Genomic DNA, 20,982 nt, shown 5'->3' with positions numbered 1-20,982 from the left:
GTATATAAATATTGTTGGAAACCTCTGTTGTGCTTTCCCTTTCTTTTTTTCTTGTCTCCTGATTTCAGAGCAGTAACTGGAATGACCAGATTGGTTCTGGAACGACAGTGTTTGCTGGCCTGCCGTGGATATGCATGTTTTACTTATTGTATATTACAGGAGAAGGTGTGGGCGCTTGAGGACATGGAGGTGTGAGACTTTCAAAGTCTAGATGTGTAATTAAAAATGCAAGCAGCCTATTGTTCTCACAGTCTCTTGAATAATGAAAATTTGCCACCAATAGCACTTACACTATATTTCATTGGGTTGGGCCCATGCAGCCTTTGTCTTTATGCTGAACCTATTATCATCACTGTAACTGGGCTCCATGGGTGGAGAGAAGGGAGTCTAGTGAGGTGTGAGAGGAAAGAGGTGTTGCCTAATGCTTGAATCTTAATAAGCTGCCAGGGTGGGTCCCTATGTTGGGGTGCGGAGTGCAGCTAAGGGCATGGCAGAGGTGACTGGCTTGGGGAATGTGACAGTTCCTGATCTTTGATCGGAATTTCTACCATCTGTTGGCCATTCTTTACCTTGGCGACCATCAGTGATTGGCTTGCTTTTCCTGCTTGTTCTTTGCATACTCCTTTAGTCCAGGCTCTTGAGTGCTGCCTAAGCTTCAGTGTCTGGCCTGAACCCTCCTCAGGCCTCAGATCCATTTAATGGGAGCATCTGCTAGATAGTCCTCTAGAACGTCCCATGGGAACTTTGCAGTTGACATGCCCAAAGCAGTGGATTTTTCTCTCTGATGGGCGGGCTAGGTTTGTGTGAAATCAGAAGTTACCATTAGGGAGGCATCTGAGTGGCTCAGTTGGCTGAGAGTCCAACTCGTGACTTTGGCTCAGGTCACAATCCCAGGATTGTGCAATCGAGCCCCATGTCAGGTTCTGCACCTGAGCCTGGAGCCTGCTTAAGATTCTCTGTCTTCTCTGCCCCTCTCCTCCTCTCGTGTGTGCACTCCCCCCCCGCCCCCCCAAAAAACAAACAAAAATTAGAAAAGAAGTTCCCATTAGGTAGGAAGGGATTGATTAGAAGGAACTTATTTAAGGCAGAGATAGTAACTTAAAGCAGGAACATTTGAAAGGGCTTGGAAAACTGCAGATGCCCCACCCCATCCCTCACCTGGGGTCTGGAGACAGTGACCTGGCTGCGTTGATGAACAACTCAATTTAAATTTCTGAAGTGCAGGATCCCCCTTAGGCCATGCATTGGAAGATACCTTAGAAATGTGGCCAGTGCTTTTATAAGGGTGAACGTGTCAAGAATATTAGGCCCTTATATGAAGCTGTGTTTTTTGTTTTTGTTTTTGTTTTTTTTTTTTTTTGTTTTTTTTTAACGTTTATTTATTTTTGAGACAGAGACAGAGCATGAACAGGGGAGGGTCAGAGAGAGGGAGACACAGAATCTGAAACAGGCTCCAGGCTCCGAGCTGTCAGCACAGAGCCCGACGCGGGGCTTGAACCCACGGACCGTGAGATCATGACCTGAGCTGAAGTCGGCCGCTTAACCGACTGAGCCACCCAGGCGCCCCTGAAGCTGTGTTTTTAAGGGCACCGTGTTGAAGGCCCTCATGAAATCACCAGTGGTCTCTAGGACACACAGTTACCAGAACATTTCTCACCAGTGGCTGTCTCATTGCTCCTGTGGTGGGAGCACACAGGGCGTTGCTGAGCAGGTGGCTATTTGGAGGAAGAGTGCTGTGGGCAGGGGAGCCAGGAGCAGCCTGCCTGGCGGCTAAGGAATGCTTCTGTGCGAGACTTGCTTGCTTCCCTGGCCTGTGCCAGAACCTGGTAGAAGAATCTGGAATATGCTGGTTGCTTCTAGAAATGCCTGACCTAACATTGTTACACTCACTCTAAGTAAATTAAAACTTGGAAGGGAGAGTAGAATGTGTGCCAGGAAATGATATGACTTGTCCATTTTATCGTTTTGTGATTCCTCTGTGTTTTCTTAGATTTTTGGCTCGTTACTTTAAACAAAACTGATTTTGGAGTCACTTCCAAATATCTGTGCTGCTGCTTTCTCTTTTTGCTCTTTGTTGGATTCAGTTAATCTACTTTACGGAGAATTGGTTTTGGAAATATTCCATTTAAGTACACAAATATAATAAGTTGAATCTCCAAAAAAAAGAAAATTCATGTGCAGTTTATATACATGGTCAGATGCACAGCTCTTTAAAAGACTTATTTGAGCGGTAATTTCCCAGATGTTGGTAAATTGGATTTTTTATGTTGTGGAGGAGGAGGTACAGTGTTCTTTAAGAACGGCCAGATTGTTGATAGAGCACACTGATACTGGCCTAGGCAGAGCCTGTCCTGGGGACACTGAGGGTTTGAGTTTGCTGGGGGCTGAGTGGTTTGACCCCTTGTTTCTGGGTTTCTGGTTGCACAGAGAACTGCCTCAGTAACCTGTTGGGTCCTCCCAACACTGGGGGCAGCTTTTTCCTTGGGCAGTGGCCTCCTGTCCTCTTTGATATGCTGTCACACTGCTTTTTTTCCATGAGAATTCCCTTTCTCTGAGCAATAAACAAAAGCTTTTTCTTTGTGACTCAAATAGAATTTTAACAGTTCTCTTTTCCACTTTTGCTGCCTTGTCGAGGTTGGGAGATCATCCGTGTTGATTCCGGAAGTCCTCTCCTTGTGAGCGAGCTCGGATGTCTCCCCCTCTCCCCCTCTACCATGAGCCCGAGGCTCTGCTGCCCCTCCCCCGCTCCCTGCAGAGGGGTCCTTCCCCTGCTTTAATGGGTACCCATCTGCACTGTGGTTCAGCCGAAGGGGAAGGGGCCCTCAGTGGGACAGCAGGCTCCATGCCCACGCCCACCCCCACAGGCAGCACGTGGTGGAGGCCTCCTTCCCTCTACTGCCATTTGGAAGGCATCAGCTGCATCCCCCAGAACAGCCCAGAACAGCTGCAGCTTCTGGGAGAGGGAGCAGCACATGTGTTTTCTCTGAGAGTGATTCTCACTTTGCAAGTGTCCGTCCTTGCGTTTCTGGGGAAAACAGACACGGTACGTTGAGTCCCCAGTTATCAGACTCCAGGCTGATCGTGGGCAAAAACAAAACTTTTCTTTCAGGCGGATTGAACAGATCTGAAAGTAAATCTTGCTTTCAAATCACAAGGGAATACATTTCATTTTGCAATCAGTCACGGGGGAAAGTCGTAGGCTCAGTGCCAAAGATAATATAAAAGATGTGCTTTGAAATGTTTCTGAGGATGGGGACTGGATCCCTTTCTCTCTCCTGAACACACTGTCCTAGTGTAATTGAAGAAAGTCCCCGAAGACATTTGGCAGCTCCTTTTTCTGTTTTTCTATCCAGAAAGTTGAATGAATTAAAATTCCAATTAGGCTAAATATTTTGCTTCACCAAAAAAGAAACTCAACTCTGTTTTTTTGGCTAATGCTACCTATAAATTAAAATAAGTATTAATTGCATTTCTCGTTCTGTCTCAACATCCATGTTCTGCATATTTAAACTTCCATCTGGAGGATGAAAACGCAGCTGAGGCATTTAGATAAAATAATTATGCCATATGCTTTCTTTTCTAAAACTTACATATTTCTGAGTAAACTTCTAAAAAATGGTATGATATATGATATCACAGATCTTAGATTATGTAAAGCGAGGCTGTTTGGTATGTAATTAAAGGGAAGACTCATTCCCAGGGAGCTAAGTATACTCTTTCCTCGTTCAGTAGTTCATGCAGCCCAGCAGGACTTTTAGGCATTTGAGTAAATAAAGACATCTGCTTCAAAATAAGGAAAATGGACTGTCAGAACCCATCCTTTTATTGAATCCCGCCCAGGAGGAACATATTTTGCCAGGTGCCAGCCAGAGCAACGAGGCGGGCTCTTTTGTATGAGTCTGTGATCGCGCTGTGTGCATTTTCACATGCGGCAACAGGGTCTTCCTCGTGGGGGCGGACACAGGGCTGGGGATGGGGCTGGTGCTGGTGCCGTTTCGTGCCATGGTGGGATGTGGGGGCAGAAAGCACTAGTCTGTGCCCTCAGCCGTGGGTCACCTGACCTCTGAGCCCCAGGGCTGCTCGGTGAGGGCACCTGGGATTTGCACACCTGATCCAAGCACAGCTTGAGTGTTTTCAGGAGCTCATCATTAACAAACTTGGTATAGCTTGAGAACGCATCCGTGCGTCTAACTGTTCACTCAGAACAGGACTGTGCAGAAAATAGCGATGGCTTGAAGCAGCCCACAGGTTGGAAGGAAGAAGCAGAGGCTGTACAATCAGGCACTGAAGAGACCAGCACAGTGCAGAGTCCTTTGCGTCAGAAGCCACTTGCCTTGAGGTTAAACTCCACGCATGGCAATAAGAGTCTAAATATGAACTTGAACTCCCGCATTTTAAAATACAGCATTTGTTTTTTGTGAATCTACCAAATCCATAAATTATCTTGTAACACTGAAGGCACTTCCTTAAAAATTTGCAGTACACAGTAAAGTTTTTATTCTTTCTCAGCCATACTCACCTGACTCGGTCTTGTCTCTTTGGGCTGATTCTTTGTCAAATACTCAATACGCCGAGTCTTCAGTAAAAATAATCACTGCTTTTGGGGTGCCTGGATGGCTCAGTCAAGTGCCTGACTGACTCGTGGTTTCAGCTCAGGCCATAATCTCACGGTCTGTGGGTTCAAGCCCTGAATGGGGCTCTGCATGGACGTGTCGGAGCCTGCTTGGGATTTTCTCTCTCTCGTTCGCTCTCTTTCTCTCTCCCTCTTTCTCTGCCCCCTCCCACTTAAGTGCTAGCATGCTCTCTCTCTAAGTAAACTTAAATAATTATTGCTTCTGATTTTATGGTTTTTGTGGTCGGTATTTCTGACATATGTCACATAATGGCTGCTAAGATTTTCACCTAGTGGAAGGATAATCTTGTGATTTCTAGAAATGTTTCCTTTGCAGAAGGAACACATTCATGGCATGGTTATGGCATAGAACTTGTTCAACCTGGCAGTTGATGAGCCTCGACTGTGGTGTTTGCTGTCTTATTAGGATAGATGCAAGGGAGGAAAGAGCCTTTTACCTTCCAGGGAACTTTTTTCGTGCTTCTTTTCTCTGATGTAGAATATTTGTGAATGTATATCCCTGATTACCTTGTAAGTGTCTTTAAATGTAAGCAGAATGGTTTTATTCATCTCATTACCCACGAGCATTCAGCACAGGAACTTCCTATTTGGTATCAAGTCGTGTCAACTTTGTGTTGATGGTAAAGAGAGGAATATCTCAGTACCTATCTGGGGAGACTTAACTACTAAAACACACAAACGCGCGCGCACACACACGCACACACACACAGTTACAAGGCAGCCCTTTCGGAAAGAGACAACCCTGTGACATAAGCCCTAAGACGACCATTTTCAGGACTGCCCAGTGTTCTTTCCAATTTACTAAAGGATATTAGGACAAGAATTCTTCAACTGGACATGATGGAGTGGGGCATGTGAATCCCTCAAATTATAGGCAGCTGTTTTGTAAATCAGTGTATTTTCCCAGCAATCAGTTTAGAATTCACTGGTTTATAAAAGGAAACCAGTTAACCAGTTAAATATTAAGGATAGTTATATTAGATATTTTCCTCACTGGACTCCTTTAGAAATTGCTGAAGTCTGTGCATTCACTACAGTGCTTCTTGTTTGGGTCCTGCCTCAGCCAGAATACCTAGATAGTGGCCCCAGCTCCTCACCATTCTTGTCATTGGCCCGGCATCTCAACTTCTACAAGGGCAGAAGACGGATTACCTGAGCAGATAGAATTATCGGGAGAATTAAGTGAAAAACTCCATATGAAGTACCTGGCTTTGCACTAATGTGAAATGATGGTGGGGACCCTACTTCCTTGACCAGGAGGAAGACACTAGAAGTTCTCGGGGCTGTTCCTTCCTAAGGGAGCCTGTGGCTGCCCCCACTGAAAGAGAATGTGGCTGACCCGCTCTCCCCTCCTTCGCCCAATGTCGTCTGGTCACAAGGGAGTCACTGCAGGGATGGAGGAGAGCTCAGTGTCCCAGAGAGCACTGTAGATGCGGCAGGCAGGCAGGCAGGCAGGTGAGCGAATCCTGAGAGTTGGTAGGGGGGCAGGCGGTATTAGTGTGCAAGATGAAAGTGTTACATATGTGGAGACTCATACTTCATATTCATCTATTTCCAAGTGCATCTTTTATTCTTTAGAAATGACTTTTGGGGCCAGTGCCTCTCGTTAGATGACAGCTCCTCTCCCAGGCATCGCGGGCCCTGAGAGGTAGATGGATTGCCCCAGCGCTGTCCCCTTCCTGCTGCCCTCTATTCCTTGGTAGGGACCACCGCTGCTTTCCTGACCCTGACCCTGACCTCTTGCAGGTGCTGGGATTGTGTGGTGAGGTCATGAAAAGTCCCGTGCCTCAGGATGGTGCTAGAACCTACACTGTTCTTCCAAGGTTTGAAATTATTCAAAGGCAAAACCATTTGACCTCCTTGCTTGCTATCTTTATGTAGATATTTAAAAAAAAATTTTAATGTTCATTTAATTTTGAGAGAGAGGGACAGAGCAAGAGTTGGGGAGGGGCACAGAGATAGAGAGGAAGACAGAATCTGAAGCAGGCTCTAGGCTCTGAGCTGTCAGCACAGAGCCCGATGCAGGGCATGAACTGCAAAATCATGACCTGAGCCAAAGTCAGACGCTTAACCGACTGAGCCACCCAGGTGCCCCTTTATGTAGATATTTTTAGAGGAAGTTAATTGATCTATTTCTTCACCCTCCCCACCCCCACCCCCCACCAACTTTCTGCCTGTAGTTCTTGTTCTTTTTTTTTTTTTTTTTAATTTTTAACATTTATTTGTTTTTGAGAGAGAGAGAGAGAGCGCACACGCGGCAGGCACAGAATCTGAAGCAGGCTCCAGGCTCTGAGCTGTCAGCACAGAGCCCGATGCGGGGCTTGAACCCAAACACTGTGAGATAATGATCTGAGCTGAAGTTGGACTTTAATTGACTGAACCACCCAGATGCCCTGTTCTTGTTCTTTCTTGAGTAAATTTTAATTCATACAAAGAAATGATCTTTTTCATTGCAGATTTTCAAATTTGCTATCATGAAATATTTTGATGTGTTTTATTTGCATTTAAAAAATTTTGTGTGGGGTGCCTGGATGGCTCAGTCAGTCGAGTGTCCAACTTGATTTCGGCTCAGGTCATAAATTTCACGGTTTGTGAGATGGTGCCCCACGTCGGGTTCTGCGCTAATGGTGTGGAGCCTGCTTGGGATTTGCTCTCTCTCTTTTTCTGTCTCTCTGCTCCTGCCCCGCTTGTGCTCTCTCTCAAAATATTTTTTTGTCTATAATTTTCTTTCTTTATTGTTATATTTGCAAATTAGTGTGAACTTGTTTTTTCTTGATTACAGTAATTGGAAGTTAACTGTCATTTAAAAAATAATTTCTCATTCTACTGTTTTCCATTGATTATACATGTACCTTTACCTTTCTTCTTTGCCTTTCTTAGGTTAACGTTTTTCCTTCCTGGTTTGTGGGTTGAACTCTTTCAATATTTTTTTTTTTTTAATTTTTTTTGCTTGGTAATGAGAATATATTGTGCTGTTGAGTTTTCCTCTGAGTAAATTTTTGGCTGTATTGTATAGCTTTCGGTGTCCAGGCATACCTCAGAGATGCTGCGGGTTTGGTTCCAGACCACTGCAATAAAGCAAATACCGCAGTAAAGGTAGTTGAATGCATTTTTTTGGTTTGCAAGTGCATATAAAAGTTAGGCTTTAAAAAATGTTATGTTTATACTGTAGTCTACTAAGTGTGCCATAATAGCATCATGTCTAAAAAAGCAACATACTACACTTTAATTAAAAAAGGCGGACATCTGGGTGGCTAAGTCGGTCGGGTGTCTGACTTCAGCTCAGGTCATGATCTCATGGTTTGTGGGTTCGAGCCCCGCATCGGGCTCTGTGCTGACAGCTCAGAGCCTGGGGCCTGTTTCAGTTTCTGTGTCCTTTCTCTCTACCTGTCCCCTGCTTGCACGCTCTCTCTTTCTCTCTCTGTCTCTCTCTCTCAAAAATTAACATTAAAAAGATTAGAAAAATACTTTATTGCTAATAAACACTAACCATCTTCTGGGTTTTCAGCAAGCTGTAATGTTTTTGTTCGTGGATGGTCTTACCTCGAATTTGATGGTGTTGATGACTGCTCACTGATCAGGGTGGCGGTTGCTGCAGGTTGGGGTGGCTGTGGCAGTTTTTTAATACAACAGTGGAGTTTGCTGCATTGATTGACTCTTCCTTTTACGAACGATTTGTTTGTAGCACGCCATGCTGTTTAATAGTATTTTACCTAATCGGAAATTTGGAAATTTGCCTCTCAAATCATGCTGCTTTGCCAACCACATACTATCCTAAATCCTCTGTTGTCATTTCAGCAATCCTCACAGCATTTTCATCAGGAATAGATTCAAGAAACCACGTTCTTTGCTCCTCCATGAAAACCAACCCCTCATCCATTAAATGAGATGGCAGCAATTCCGTCCCTTCTTCGGGCTCCTCTTTCAGTTCTGGTTCTCTTGCTGTTTCTACCACACCTGCAGTGACTCCCTCCCCTCAAGTCTTGAACCCACAGTGTCATCCATGAGGGTTGGAATCCACTTCTTCCAAACTCCAGTTTGTGTTGGTAATTTTGACTTCTTCCCGTGAATCATGAATGTTCTTAGTGGCATCTAGAATGGTGAATCCTTTCCAGGTTTTCAGTTTATTTTGCCTAGATCCATGAGAGGAGTTACTACCTTACAAACTGTATTTGATTATTAAGACTTGAAAGTCAGAACTGATCCATTCCATGGCTTCCAGAATGAATGTTGTTAACATAACATGAAAACACTATGAATCTCCCTGTCCGTCTCTATCAGAGCTCTTGAGTGACCAGGTGCATCATCAGTGAGTGGTAATATTTTAAAAGGAATCTGTGTGTGTGTGTGTGTGTGTGTGTGTGTGTGTGTGTAGGTAGGTCTCAACAGTGGGCAAAAGTGAACCACGTTCTAAACAGATGTGTTATCACTCATGCCTGGTTGATCCATGTACAGAGGACAGCCAGAGTAGATAGCAAATTCTTAAGGGCGCTAGGATTTTCAGAATCCTGTTTTTGGAATAGTCAGTGAGCACCGGCTTCACTCTAAAGTCATCAGCTACATTAGCCCCTAACACAAGAGTCACCTTGTCCTTTGAAGCCAGCAGCGACTTCTCCTCTCTATCTATGAAGGTCCATTGTGGCATTTTCTTCCAATAGAAGGCTGTTTCATCCACATGGAAAATCTGTTGTTCGGTGCAGCACCTTCTGTAGAGATCTTAGCCTGGGTTCGGGATAACGTGCAGCTTCAACATCCGCACTTGCTGCTTCACCCGGTACTTTCATTTATGGAGACGGCCTCTTTCCTTAAACCCCATGAACTTCCCCCTGCTAGCTTCGGACTTTGCTTCTGCAGCTGCCTTACCTCTTCAGTTCTTGTAGAATTGAAGAGAGTTAGGGTCTTGCTCTGGATGAGGTTTTGGCTTAATATGGGAATGTTGTTTGTGGTTGGATCTTCTATCTGGACCGCTCAAACCTTCTCCAGACTGCTAATCAGCAGTAAGGCTGTTTTGCCCTCTTATCATTTGTGTATTCACTGGAGCAACACGTTGAATTTCCTTCGAGAGGGTTCTGTTGCATTCACGAGTTGGCTCACTGGGACAAGAGACCTAACTTTAAGCCTGTGTTGGCTTTTCACATGCTTTCTTCACTAAGCTTAATCATTTCTAGCTTTTGATTAAAAGTGAGAGATGCATGGCTCTTTCATTCATTTGAACAGTTAGAGGCCGTTGCAGGGTTATGGATTGCCCTAATGTCAATATTGTCGTGTCTCAAGGAATGGGGAGGCCAGAGGAGACTGGGAAATGGCAGGTCGGTGGAGCAGTCAGAACGCACCACATGCACTTGCTGAGCTCCTTGTCCTATGTTGGAATGTTTGATGCTCCAAAACAATGACAGTGGTAACATCACAGATCACAGACCCTCATAAGAAATAACGGTAATAATGAGAAAGTTTGAAAGATTGTGAGCATTACCAAAATGTGACACAGAGACGTGGAGGGAGCAGATGCTGTTGGAGAAATGGCGCCAATGGACCTGCTGGACGCAGGGTCCCACGGGCCTTCCGTTTGTGAGATTGCTGTATCTGCGAAGTGCCGTAAAACGAGGGATGCCTGTATGTAGTTTCCAACATCATTTTTGGCATATTCGTGGTGGTGGTGGTTTTGATTTTTTTTTTCCTTTGATCTGAGGATTTGATCCAATAATTTTTAGTTGATTTGTTGTTTTTTCTTTTCTGTTTGTGCTGTTTCTGGGTTTTATTGTGCAGCCTTACTTTTAGTTAATATTTATGTGTAGGGGCCTTTCTCCCAGTTCATTCTTGTTTCCAACACTAGAGGACCCTCCTTGCTTTTGTCCTCCTTTTAGGGCCTGGAGGAGAGAAGCCTGGATTCTCACTCCTCTTCCCCTGTCCTCGTCAAGATGACCCCTTCGTGCTCCCCATGGATGTGGTGAATGATTCCCACTGCACTGTGATGGCCAGTGATCATGTCGGGTGAGCAAGGAAGGGAGTCCTGCTCACAAAGGGAGCACGAGGTGGAGAGGCTGAGCGAGGGCCCCGGGGCCTGCTGCATGCTAGGATCCGGCAAGTTCTCCTGCGCCTTTCCTAGAACAGGAGCCAGCTACAAGTGCCTTGTAGGAAGGTGGTGAGAACTGGTGGAAATAATGTAACGCATCTAGTACGGTGCCTAATGCACCTAAGATACATAGCAGGTGGTGCTGTTCCAGTCCTGCTCTAGCCAGGCAAATCACAGGCTTTCTGTCCTACAGTATGCTTCCTGTGCAACTGTCCTGTGTTGCCTCACAGGTCTTTCTTGTTCCCTCCAAGAAGACTTCCTCCTGCTGGTCCCTGCTCTCCCCTTTAATCCGGCCAGTCTCTAGACAGTATTGACAGAAGCAATTTGCTACAGAACTTCTGTTTTGGAAATGTAAGACCTTCTTCCCTCTTGAAGCAAATTTGAGATGCTGCACTTGAGTTGGATGTGTTCGAGTACACACAGAGGATGAAGGGGACGTCATGGGAGAGTCCGCATGCTTCCCGGTGTACTGCCCTACACCGAGTTGGGTTGGTTTTCATAATGATCACCTGGGAGAACTGAAGGCCTGAGTGACCCAAGGGACTCTCCTATGATGGTAGGGTCAGTTTACTATCTAAAGTGCAATAGGGGGGTAGGGGCTGAACTTTATGAACTGGGGTAGCTTGCCCGTGTTCTTCTGAGTGCCCTTCAGGTAAAAATTTGGCAGTGTCTCACTTGTGGGGAAGAAAACCCTTTCCGCTGCTCCCTTCTTGACTAGGGAGACTGCAAATCAAAGTGGTAAAGGACAGATTCACAGGAGAAGGAGCTTTATAAGTGCGTGCACATTAAGTGATTGGAGGTGGCGGCTCATAGAGCTGACTTTGTAGGAAAAGTGGGGGTGGGGAGGACAGTGGGTTTATTTAGGAAAGACTATGGGTGTTTAGAAGAGCAAACAGGAGATAAGAAAGTTTGCGATAAGGTTTCTCTATAGACATGAATAGTCTTTCCTCCTCTGTCAGGGCCAGAGTTGGGTTTTATGGGATTTGTGGTAGGTTTATGCCCTTCCTCCCTCCTGAGAGCGGACCCACCCCAAAGAGGGACTCTGAGGGCAGCCTCATTTCTCTGAAGTTGCTGCCTTGGTCAGGTAAGGGAAAGCTGGGAAGCCTTCATTCTGTACGTGTTGAATCTACAATCTTCTTCAGCTTCAAATAATCTTGACACCAGCTCCAGGGCCCGGGTGGGTCCCCACGCACTGCTTTGCTCTGTGCCGATGCTCGCCTCTTTGCTGGTCTCAGTCTCCATCTTGAACTTCAAAACCGCATTGCCAGCTGCTGATCAGCCATGTCTCCCAGAGTTTCCTGCCAGCGTCGCAGGAGTGCGAAGGGCCGTCTCTGCTTCCCTCCCCCGTTCACCTAGTTGTCCTCTTGCCGACGTGTGTCTTCCTGGAGCCCTCATTCACCGGGGCTCAGAATAGTGGAGCATCTTTGATTTGCTCTTGGTGAAAGGTCATCAGTGACACTTCTAGAATGCCTATTAAGTCTGGCCCTGACCTTCCACTCTGATTGATCTTTCTTTCCTTCTCTCTCCATTTATTGTCGTGTAGGTAGTTGCTGGTTATTTTCTGCTGTCCAGAAAGTTTGGTGATTTCCCATTATTGATTAAAATGAGTCGAAACTCCCGTCAACTGGCATTCAAGGACGTTGGCCTCATTCTGGGCTGCTTTAGTGGTACAGGATCTCTTGTTGGTTCCTGACCATCTACTTCTCCTCCCCATCCGCGCCTGCTGGAAACACACGCCCTGCCACCCCTGTCCTGGGCCACCTGTCACAGTCCTTCAGAGCAGTGCAGGCACCTCTTCTCTTCTGGATCCCATCAGAACCTTCTTTTCATTCTGAGCAGGCGGCATCTCCCGAAATCCCACCGCATCTCGTGTCTCTATTGTGGTAGACACCACGGACTGTCTGATCATGGTTATTTGCCCACTTGTCTGTTATGTAAAGGTCCTTAAAGTCAGAACTCAGGTCTAACTCGTTTGTGCCGCCTCAGTGACACCGTGCGCACGGTAGGTGTCTGCATCACTTAAGAAATACTCGCATCTATGAGGCAGAGGCAGAATTACATGAGCTTTGAGGTCAGGTGCCGCGCTCTGAACCTTGAGTACCACTGGAAGGTGGCGTGAATGTCTAAAGCAAGGTAGGGCTTGGACTTAGATGCCAGTTTCACAGCCTCCCAGTGGGTGTGGTTGAAGTGGGGGCACTCTGAAGTTACTGTGGTAACAATAGCTAAAATGTGGGGGCACAGATTATGTACCAGGCACACCCCTCCAAGACGGATGTGCAGATGGGGAAATAGAGTCTCACAGCAGCCGGGGGACTGGACTCAGGGTCATAGTGCTGGTAAGGGTCAGAGGCAGGATTCAGATCCTCTCTCACCATTCTGTGTCCATGCACACCATCTTAGCAAGGAGGGTGCCTTTGCTTTAAAAACCATATTCTCAATCCCGTGTGTTCTGTGACTCCCACTTTTTTAAAGTTTATTTATTAGATGCCAGAGAAAGAAAACACATGCATGTGAGCCAGGGAGGGGCAGAGAGAGCAGGAGAGAGAGAGAATCTCAAGCAGGCTCCCAGCTGCCAGCCCAGAGCGGGACTCAGGGCTCAAACTCATGAACCGTGAGATCATGACCTTGAGTGGACACCAAGAGCTGGATGCTTAACCGACTGAGCCACCCAGGCGCCCTGACCCCAGTTGTTTTAATAAAACCTGCTGTGTTGTTGATGTCTTTGGGCTCAGCCTTTATTATGGCTCATGGATCTGGAGGCCTCTGAATGCAGTGCAGGTGCAGAGCAGAAGTTCGTTTTAGAATTCCTGCTGTAAAAATCCTGTTAGCTGAGTGGGGTCCACCCCTTCACTGCCTTGTTTTTTTCTTTCTTTCTTTTTTTTTTTTTTTAAATTTCTTTTAATGTTTATTTATTTTTGAGACAGAGAGAGAGACAGAGTATGAACGGGGGAGGGTCAGAGAGAGAGGGAGACACAGAATCTGAAACAGGCTCCAGGCTCTGAGCTGTCAGCACAGAGCCCAACGCGGGGCTTGAACTCACTGGCCGCGAGATCATGACCTGAGCCGAAGTCGGACGCTCAACCAACTGAGCCACTCAGGCTCCCCTTCACTGCCTTGTTTTAACCTTTTTTCTGGGTATCTGAGGGTTGTTAACATGGGGAGCCTTCAGTGTGGGGACCAGCTAGGTCACTGATCAGATGCTTAGGAAATGGTTACAAATAGTTCCGAGCAAGCTTGCCTGTAAGTGGTATCATGACTGATGTGTTGACACCAAATTACTTTCTGCAAGCAGAAACTGCCTAAAGCAGACTCAAAGCCAAATAAGGAAAGTGCTGTGTTTGCGGCTCATTATGAGAGGCTAATTTTCCTAATATGTTAAAAGTTACTACATCTGGAAAAAAGTCGGAAACCCAGTAGAAAAATGGACAAAGGATATGAATAGATGGTTCACAGAAAAGAAAATAATACGTGGCTCTTCAGTATATGAATGTGTTCAAGCCACAGTAAAAGAAACTCTCCTTTTTTATTTTTTCTACTTAACGGATTCTGTCTTCATTTTCTAGGGCTGCCCTAACAAAGTAGCACAGCCCTGGTGCCTTCAGCAGAAAAATGTGTTTCCTTGCAGTTCTGGAGGCTGCAAGTCTGAGTTCAAGGCATCAATTGACAGGATTGGTCCCCTCTGAGGCCTCTCTCCTGCCTTGTAGACACCTGACTTCTCCCTTCTTCACACCGTGTGCACCTGTGTCCTGTCTTAGAAGGGCGCCAGTCACATTGGATTAGGGCCCACCCTAATGACTTGATTTTTAACTTCATTACCTGTCTAAGTACCCAGTCTCCAAATAGAGTTGACCCTTTGAACTGCTGAGGTCTGCTTACAGGCAGAGTTTTTACAGTTCTGTAAATTTATTGCCCGAATAACCTTTTCTCTAGCTTTATTGTAAGACTGCAGTGTGTACTACATGGAACATACATGTTATGTTATGCCTGTTAACAGTCACCAGTTAGTTGACTGTTCATGTTCCTGGTAAGGCTTTTAGTTAGCAGCAGGCTGTTAGGAGTGAGGTTTTTGAGGTGGATTCATGACTTCAGGAGGGTGTGTGGGAGGGTGGCACTTCCCCAGTCCCTGTGTTGTTCAGGGTTCAGCATTACAGATCTGAGGTCCTGGGGCTTAGGGCTTCAGCATATGAATTTGGGGAGGGGAGCAAAATTCAGTTTATAACAATGACAGAAAAACATTACACCTAATTGGCAAAGGAAGGAAGAAATTAGTACTCCTTTGTTGGAGGCATTATAAACTGAGACAGGTTCTTTGAATTGTAATTTGTCATTATTTGGTGAAATTCTAGGGGATTCCTTTGATCTCAAAATTTGCCTTCCAGGAACTTCTCAAAATGACAGCATGTTAGGGTTCTTCTTGACGCTTGGCTCATGACAGCAAAAGACTGGAAACAACTCAATGTTGTCACTATGGCATGTGTTAGTTATGGTTTAAGAAAAGAGGAATTTCTTTTTTTTTTTTTTTTTTTTTTAAGTTTTTTTATTTTGAGAGGCAGAGAGAGCAGAAGAGGAACAGAGGAGAGAGAGGGAGAGAGAGAATCTCAGGCAGGCTCTGTGCTGTCAGTGCATAGGCCGATGCGGGGCTTGAACCCACGCACTGTGAGATCACGTCCTGAGTTGAAACCAAGAGTCAGATGCTTAACCGACTGAGCCACCCAGGTGCCCCAAGGGGGATTTCTTGATGGACAGATAGCGAATGCTCTAAGAAGAAGCAAGGTAGAGAGCGGTGTATAGAATGTTGCCATCTGCGTAGAAGGGGAGAAAGAATTCATGGGTATTTGGGTAAAATATTTCTCTGAGGTTACACCAGATGTGGGGGTGGAGGCTGGACAGCTGGGGGCCAGGGGTGAGAGGGAAAGTTCTCAATGTATATGTTCTGGTACCTTTTAAATTTTGAATCTTGAATTTATTAGAGGAACTATTTTCTTTTGTTTAGGAGAAAATTGTATCACAAGGTCGTTTATAATTTACGTTTTTTGAGGTGGTTTTTAAAAGTTTATTTATTTATTTTTAGAGAGAGCAAGAAAGGGCACATGAGCAGGGTAGGGGCGGAGAGAGGGAGAGAGAATCCCAGGCAGGGTCTGCACTGTCAGCACAGAGCCCCACATGGGGCTTGAACTCATGAACCGTGTGGTCATGGCCTGAGCCAAAACTAAGAGTCGGACGCTTAATGAATTGAGCCACCCGTGTACCCCTTGAGGTGAGTTTTAAAAAATGAAATTATTCTGATTAAAATCATTCTTGTCTTAAGAAGCTGATTTATTTTTTTCCCCCACAAGTCATGGTTTGGAAGGGCCGTGATTCCACATCTGAGCAGTGACAGTGCATGATCACTTGATCACAGAGAATGGGTCAGGTGTGTCCCTTGAACTGACCATCCTTCCTAGACATCCTTGCCTCAGAGCTTGTAGGGCAATAATTATTTTTTTTTCATTGTGGTGTAGAATGTGTATGAATCATTGTTGCAGATTTTATTTTGCTCAGATCCTCCCATGCAGAGAACTACTATTTAGTCTTGTTAATTGGGCTCTTTTGGTTTTACCAGGTTATTTTAAGGCATTTATGGGCGATGGTGTTGATAAAGCTAATAGCACTTTGTATGTGTTTAGTACCTTGAACTTTGCAAAGTGCTTTCACATTCATTATCTCATTATATTGTCAGTTGAATTGTGAGGTTTCGAAACAGAGAGATTATTACCATCTTTTTCTGGATGAAGAATTCGAAAGCTTCAATGCCTTGCAGTGAGTGATAACCTTCGAGCTGGAGGTTTCATTCAGGGTTATAAACTGGCTCTGCTAAGAATAAGGAGAGAATTAATGGTTAGAGTTGGTGGTCTGGTCATACTTCAGGCTTATTGACATTGATCGTGTAGTTCAGGGGTTTTCAGTGGGGGTGTTTTTGGCCCCCAGAAGACATTGGTGATGTCTGGAGACATTTTAGGTTGTCAGGACTGGGGATGTGCTATTGGCCTCTAGTGGGTAGAGGGGCAAGGATGCTGCTGACCAACCCCCAGGGCTCGGGACTGTGCCCCTACCGGCTCACCCAGCCTCGAATGCCGAGGATGAGAGAGCCCTGCTGTAGTCCAGAGGCAGTGAGTATGCCCTGCCCACCACTCTCAAAGCCCGTCTTTTTTTTAATGTTTGTTTATTTATGAAGGAGAGAGAGACAGAGTGTGAGCAGGGGTGAGGCAGAGAGGGAGGGGGACACAGAATCCGAAGCGGGCTCCAGGCTCTGAGCTGTCAGCACAGAGCCTGCTGCGGGGCTCGAACTCACCAGCTGTGAGATCATGACCTGAGCTGAAGTCAGGCGCTAAACTGACTGAGCCACCCAGGCAGACCTCAAAGCCTGTCTTACCCTTCCCCCAGCTCATCCATTTACTGCTCCCTTTTGAATGTTTCTTTTGGGGTTGGTGGAGGTTGAAATTATTGGGAATCCTGACTGATGGGCCAGGTTAAGAGACCTTTTCTGTCTTGGGTTGCGTACACGTGCATTGGAGGCATGATGCTGCCTTCGGGGTGTGCTGCCCAAGGCGGCACAAGTTACACCTGCACCAGGGGCTTCTCTGTATCCGGAGATCTGTCCTTCACTCTGTCCCTGGTTTTCATACTATGCACAGCATCTCTGTCCTGATCCAGGTGGGGAGGTAGCACAGTTTTTCTTAGCACCCTTCTCTTCTGCTGGGAAAGAGAAACCAGCAGCTGGGGGTTCTGGTTTGGGAATTCTAGCCAGGAGGGGAGGAGCGAGGCAGAACCCACAGCTTTTAGGGCTCATCAGGACCATGGGGGAAGAGTCAGCCTACAGAAAGGGACAGTGATTGAACACAGGATGGGAGCTGTGGAGGAGAACGAGCATCCAAGGGAAGGTGGCCACTGAATGATGGCGTCGGTGGGACTGGGGGTCGCTGGTGGGAAAGGGCTGTGCTGGGTCACGCATCCCTAGAATTACTCACGGGTTCCTCGCCACCAGAGCTGTGACCAGTATCCACATCACTAGTGGGCCTTCTTGCCTGCCTGCTCGCTGTGGGTCAGCCACTGTTGACAGCAGAGGCTTGGAGAGGAAATACCTGCCTGGGTCCCTCAGGTTGTAGGAGGGCTCAGGACCCACACCCTGGTCTGGATTGTCCCCGAGTCGGGGGGGCTCCTCACCACCTCATGGATGCTCCCTATCCAAGTGCGGTGTGGAAATTGGCTTACTTGTTGGTTTTCAAGTGAGTATCACTTTAGGATTTGTGTTTGAAAAAAGAACTCTGGGGGCACCTGGGTGGCTCAGTAGGTTAAGTGTCTGCCTCTTGATCTCAGCCCAGGCCTTGATCTCAGGATTGTGAGTTCAAGCCCTGTGTTGGGATTCGCATTGGGTGTGAAGCCTACTTAAAAACCAACAAACAAACTCTGGAAGTCATGGGGGCCTAGTGGCTTCAGGAGAGACAAAGGGAAAAGTCACGGAGTGGACAGTGGTGAGGACACAGACACAAGCATTAGGCTGGGGCCTGCTTTCCTGGAAAGCTCCCTGAAGATTACGGTAGCCTTTGGGCTGTCGGAAATTGGCTGCCTTGCAAGGGGGTGGATGAAAGGCTGCACTGCTGTCCATCCTCCCCTTCCCCCCAGGAGTTCTCACCTTTGCTCAGCTCCCAGGGAACCTGGGCCCTGCACATCCCAGGGCTGCAGGCAGAGATAGGGCAGGGACCTGTTCCCGCGGCTGCATGCTCTGGGCGCCTCCTAGCTGACACTGGGGTGTGCCACGTGTGACGCTGCGGTCCCTGATCCCCACATCCAGCTGTTCTTGAGGATCACCACCTGAGGTTCTTTAGAAGGGGAGCCCCCTACTCCGACCCCCGTGCCTTCCATCCGCTCCTTGAGAGATTCTGGTTCAGTAGGCCCTGAACCTGCTGCTTCTGTGTGGCTGCCGCAGGCTGGGAAGAACTGGGCCAGCCCCGCCCCTGTCTGCACCGGGAGGGCTTTTTCCCTGCACGGGACTCATGTGCACGCGCTTTCTTGCTGTTACACATTTATGAAATTTTCCAGTTCCAAGATAACAGTGAAAAATACCCTGAGGTTATTTAAAATCTTTCCTAGTTTTGCTTTTGAAAAATAATTTCCTTTTTTTGTTTTCTTTTTTTCTGTAGGACACTAAATTGTGGATAATAATGGAATATCTTGGTGGAGGCTCTGCACTAGATCTAGTAAGTATCACACCTGACGCCTAAACACGCCTGAGTTCTTCTCACTAAATCTGGGCTGTAGAGATGATTGTTTTTATCCGTTTCAGTTTCCCCCTTCAGTTGCATGGAAAAGGGACCAATATATATCCTTATAACATATATTTCTGCTTCTAGTAATATTACTGAAGATTTAAGGTCTGCTTTTGAAGCCAGTTGTGTTGTTTCCTGGGAAGCCAGCGCATTCGTCCATGGAAGTCATTAAGGATTTTGCTTGTCATTATCTTACATAAGAACAGTTTGTTAGCTTGTCTTCCAGAACTGGTTTTAACTTCCGTGGAGCTGATACCCCATTGCTCTTCCTTATTTCAGATGATAGTTTAGCTTCCAAAATATGTGTGTTACATTTTCATTTATACCTAATTAGAATCAGGAATTTGAAAACTTAAAAAAATTCATTTCAGGAGTAAGACAGGCAGGCAGAGGAGGATGATCACAGAACAGTGTCACGTGTCAGAGCCGTGGCCAGACCAGGCAGGAGTGCACACTTCTGTTCTCGGGTGCACACTCAGAGCCCTTGCTAGTGCTCACTGTGCATGGTTGGCGGAGCCGGCCCCGCACCCGTGGTCTTGTCCCCAGCCTGGCCCGGACCTCCCGTGCCAGTAGTGGGTGCCAGCCCATGTGCAAGATAGTGGAATCTAGCGATGGGTTGACTTCCCAGCCGTGGTCTGCAGCTTGCTTCTCTTGGTAGAACATGGTCACATGTTGGCCTCTGACAAGGTGCTTACAAATAACTAGTGAATCATAAGCATTGCGTAGGTTGTCCTTGAAACACACTATATGCAAAACAAGTTTTTAAAAAATGGACACAGTGGTTTTAGCACTTGACATCTCGTCCCCACTGTGGTCGCGCAGTGACACCTATGTCCGTGGCACTCTTTTCTTACCTGTCCTGGAAGGGCTGATTTTTGGGTGACTGGTAGTTTCTGAGACAGGCCTCATCTACCATTTTAGTGTTAGTAGGTGGGTCCTGTCTGGTGGACGCTTGGAGGATGATGGGTCTGCCGTTCTCCCTGCCCTCAGAGGGATTGCCGGAAGAAGCTGTGTGTCAGGGGTTACAGTCTTACATAGGTTTTATCCACTAAGGAAAGAGATGTCCTGTGGTTAAAAGATTTCTTTTTTACAGTGGGAGTAGGAGTTAGTAGTTTTGGGGGAAGGTAAGCCTCTAAAACTTGATGTATCTCCAAAGGTATTATGTACCCAATTTTATAATATCACATAATGTTATAAACCATAAAAGCAATTGGTCAGAGTAGTGTTCAAAAGGAAGTTTCCAGAAGATTTTTTTTTTTAATGTTTATTTATTTTGAAGGGAGAGAGCAGGGGAGGGGCAGAGAGGAGGGAGAGAGAAAATCCCAAGCAGGTTTCGCACTGTCGGTGCAGAGTCCGACTTGGGGCTCGAACCCACAAACCGTGAGATCGTGACCTGACCTGAAATCAAGAGTCAGATGTTTAACTGCCTGAGCCACCCAGGTGCCCTGCAAGAAGGAAATTTAATGTGATATCAACAATTCTGTTAAAATGAGAAAAGCAATAGAAGAGCCAGATAAACTGTTTTGACTTGCTTTGCATCTTTTCCATAAATTCACACATGACACAAAGAGCTTTTCATTTTTGACTCTTTTGGGAAATACTACAGGAATGTAGAAAATTTTCTCATTTTGTATAATTAGATTTACTGTTACCTTGAGTGCATCTCGTTTGTGACATACATGAAATTGTTTGCGAGGACTCTTCCCTCCAATGTGGAGACCTTCAGGATGGCAGTTCTGGTCTCTCAGTGCTCTGGTTTATTCATTTTTAATGCCATGGTAATTGAATTTATTTAGTGGTAACTGTGTTTGGAAATTTGAAGTCTGTGAAATTTTAGACATTACAATTGGAAGGAGGTATAGAGTTCTCCATTTAAAAAATATCTCCTATATTAGGGCTCCTGGGTGGCCCAGTTGGTTGAGGGTCTGACTCTTGATTTTGGCCCAGGTCATGATCTCATGGGTCATGGA

The 20,982-nt window shown here is 46.1% G+C and overlaps 1 protein-coding gene across 2 annotated transcripts in view; it reads left to right on the top strand.

Annotated features, from left to right (window-relative positions):
* Nucleotides 1–20,982, top strand: part of STK24 (serine/threonine kinase 24) — a 126,543-nt gene that overhangs the window by 71,782 nt on the left and 33,779 nt on the right. For both annotated transcript variants that reach the window (XM_042929479.1, XM_042929473.1), the window contains exon 3: nt 18,887–18,943. In XM_042929479.1, the coding sequence (XP_042785413.1) occupies nt 18,887–18,943 (57 nt within the window). The remainder of the gene's footprint in view (nt 1–18,886; nt 18,944–20,982) is intronic.

Source organism: Panthera leo, chromosome A1 (assembly GCF_018350215.1).
Source record: "Panthera leo isolate Ple1 chromosome A1, P.leo_Ple1_pat1.1, whole genome shotgun sequence".
In the NCBI taxonomy this organism is placed as follows: domain Eukaryota; kingdom Metazoa; phylum Chordata; class Mammalia; order Carnivora; family Felidae; genus Panthera; species Panthera leo.
Note: the sequence above shows the minus strand (reverse complement) of the source record. Positions and strands in the feature narration are given on the sequence as shown.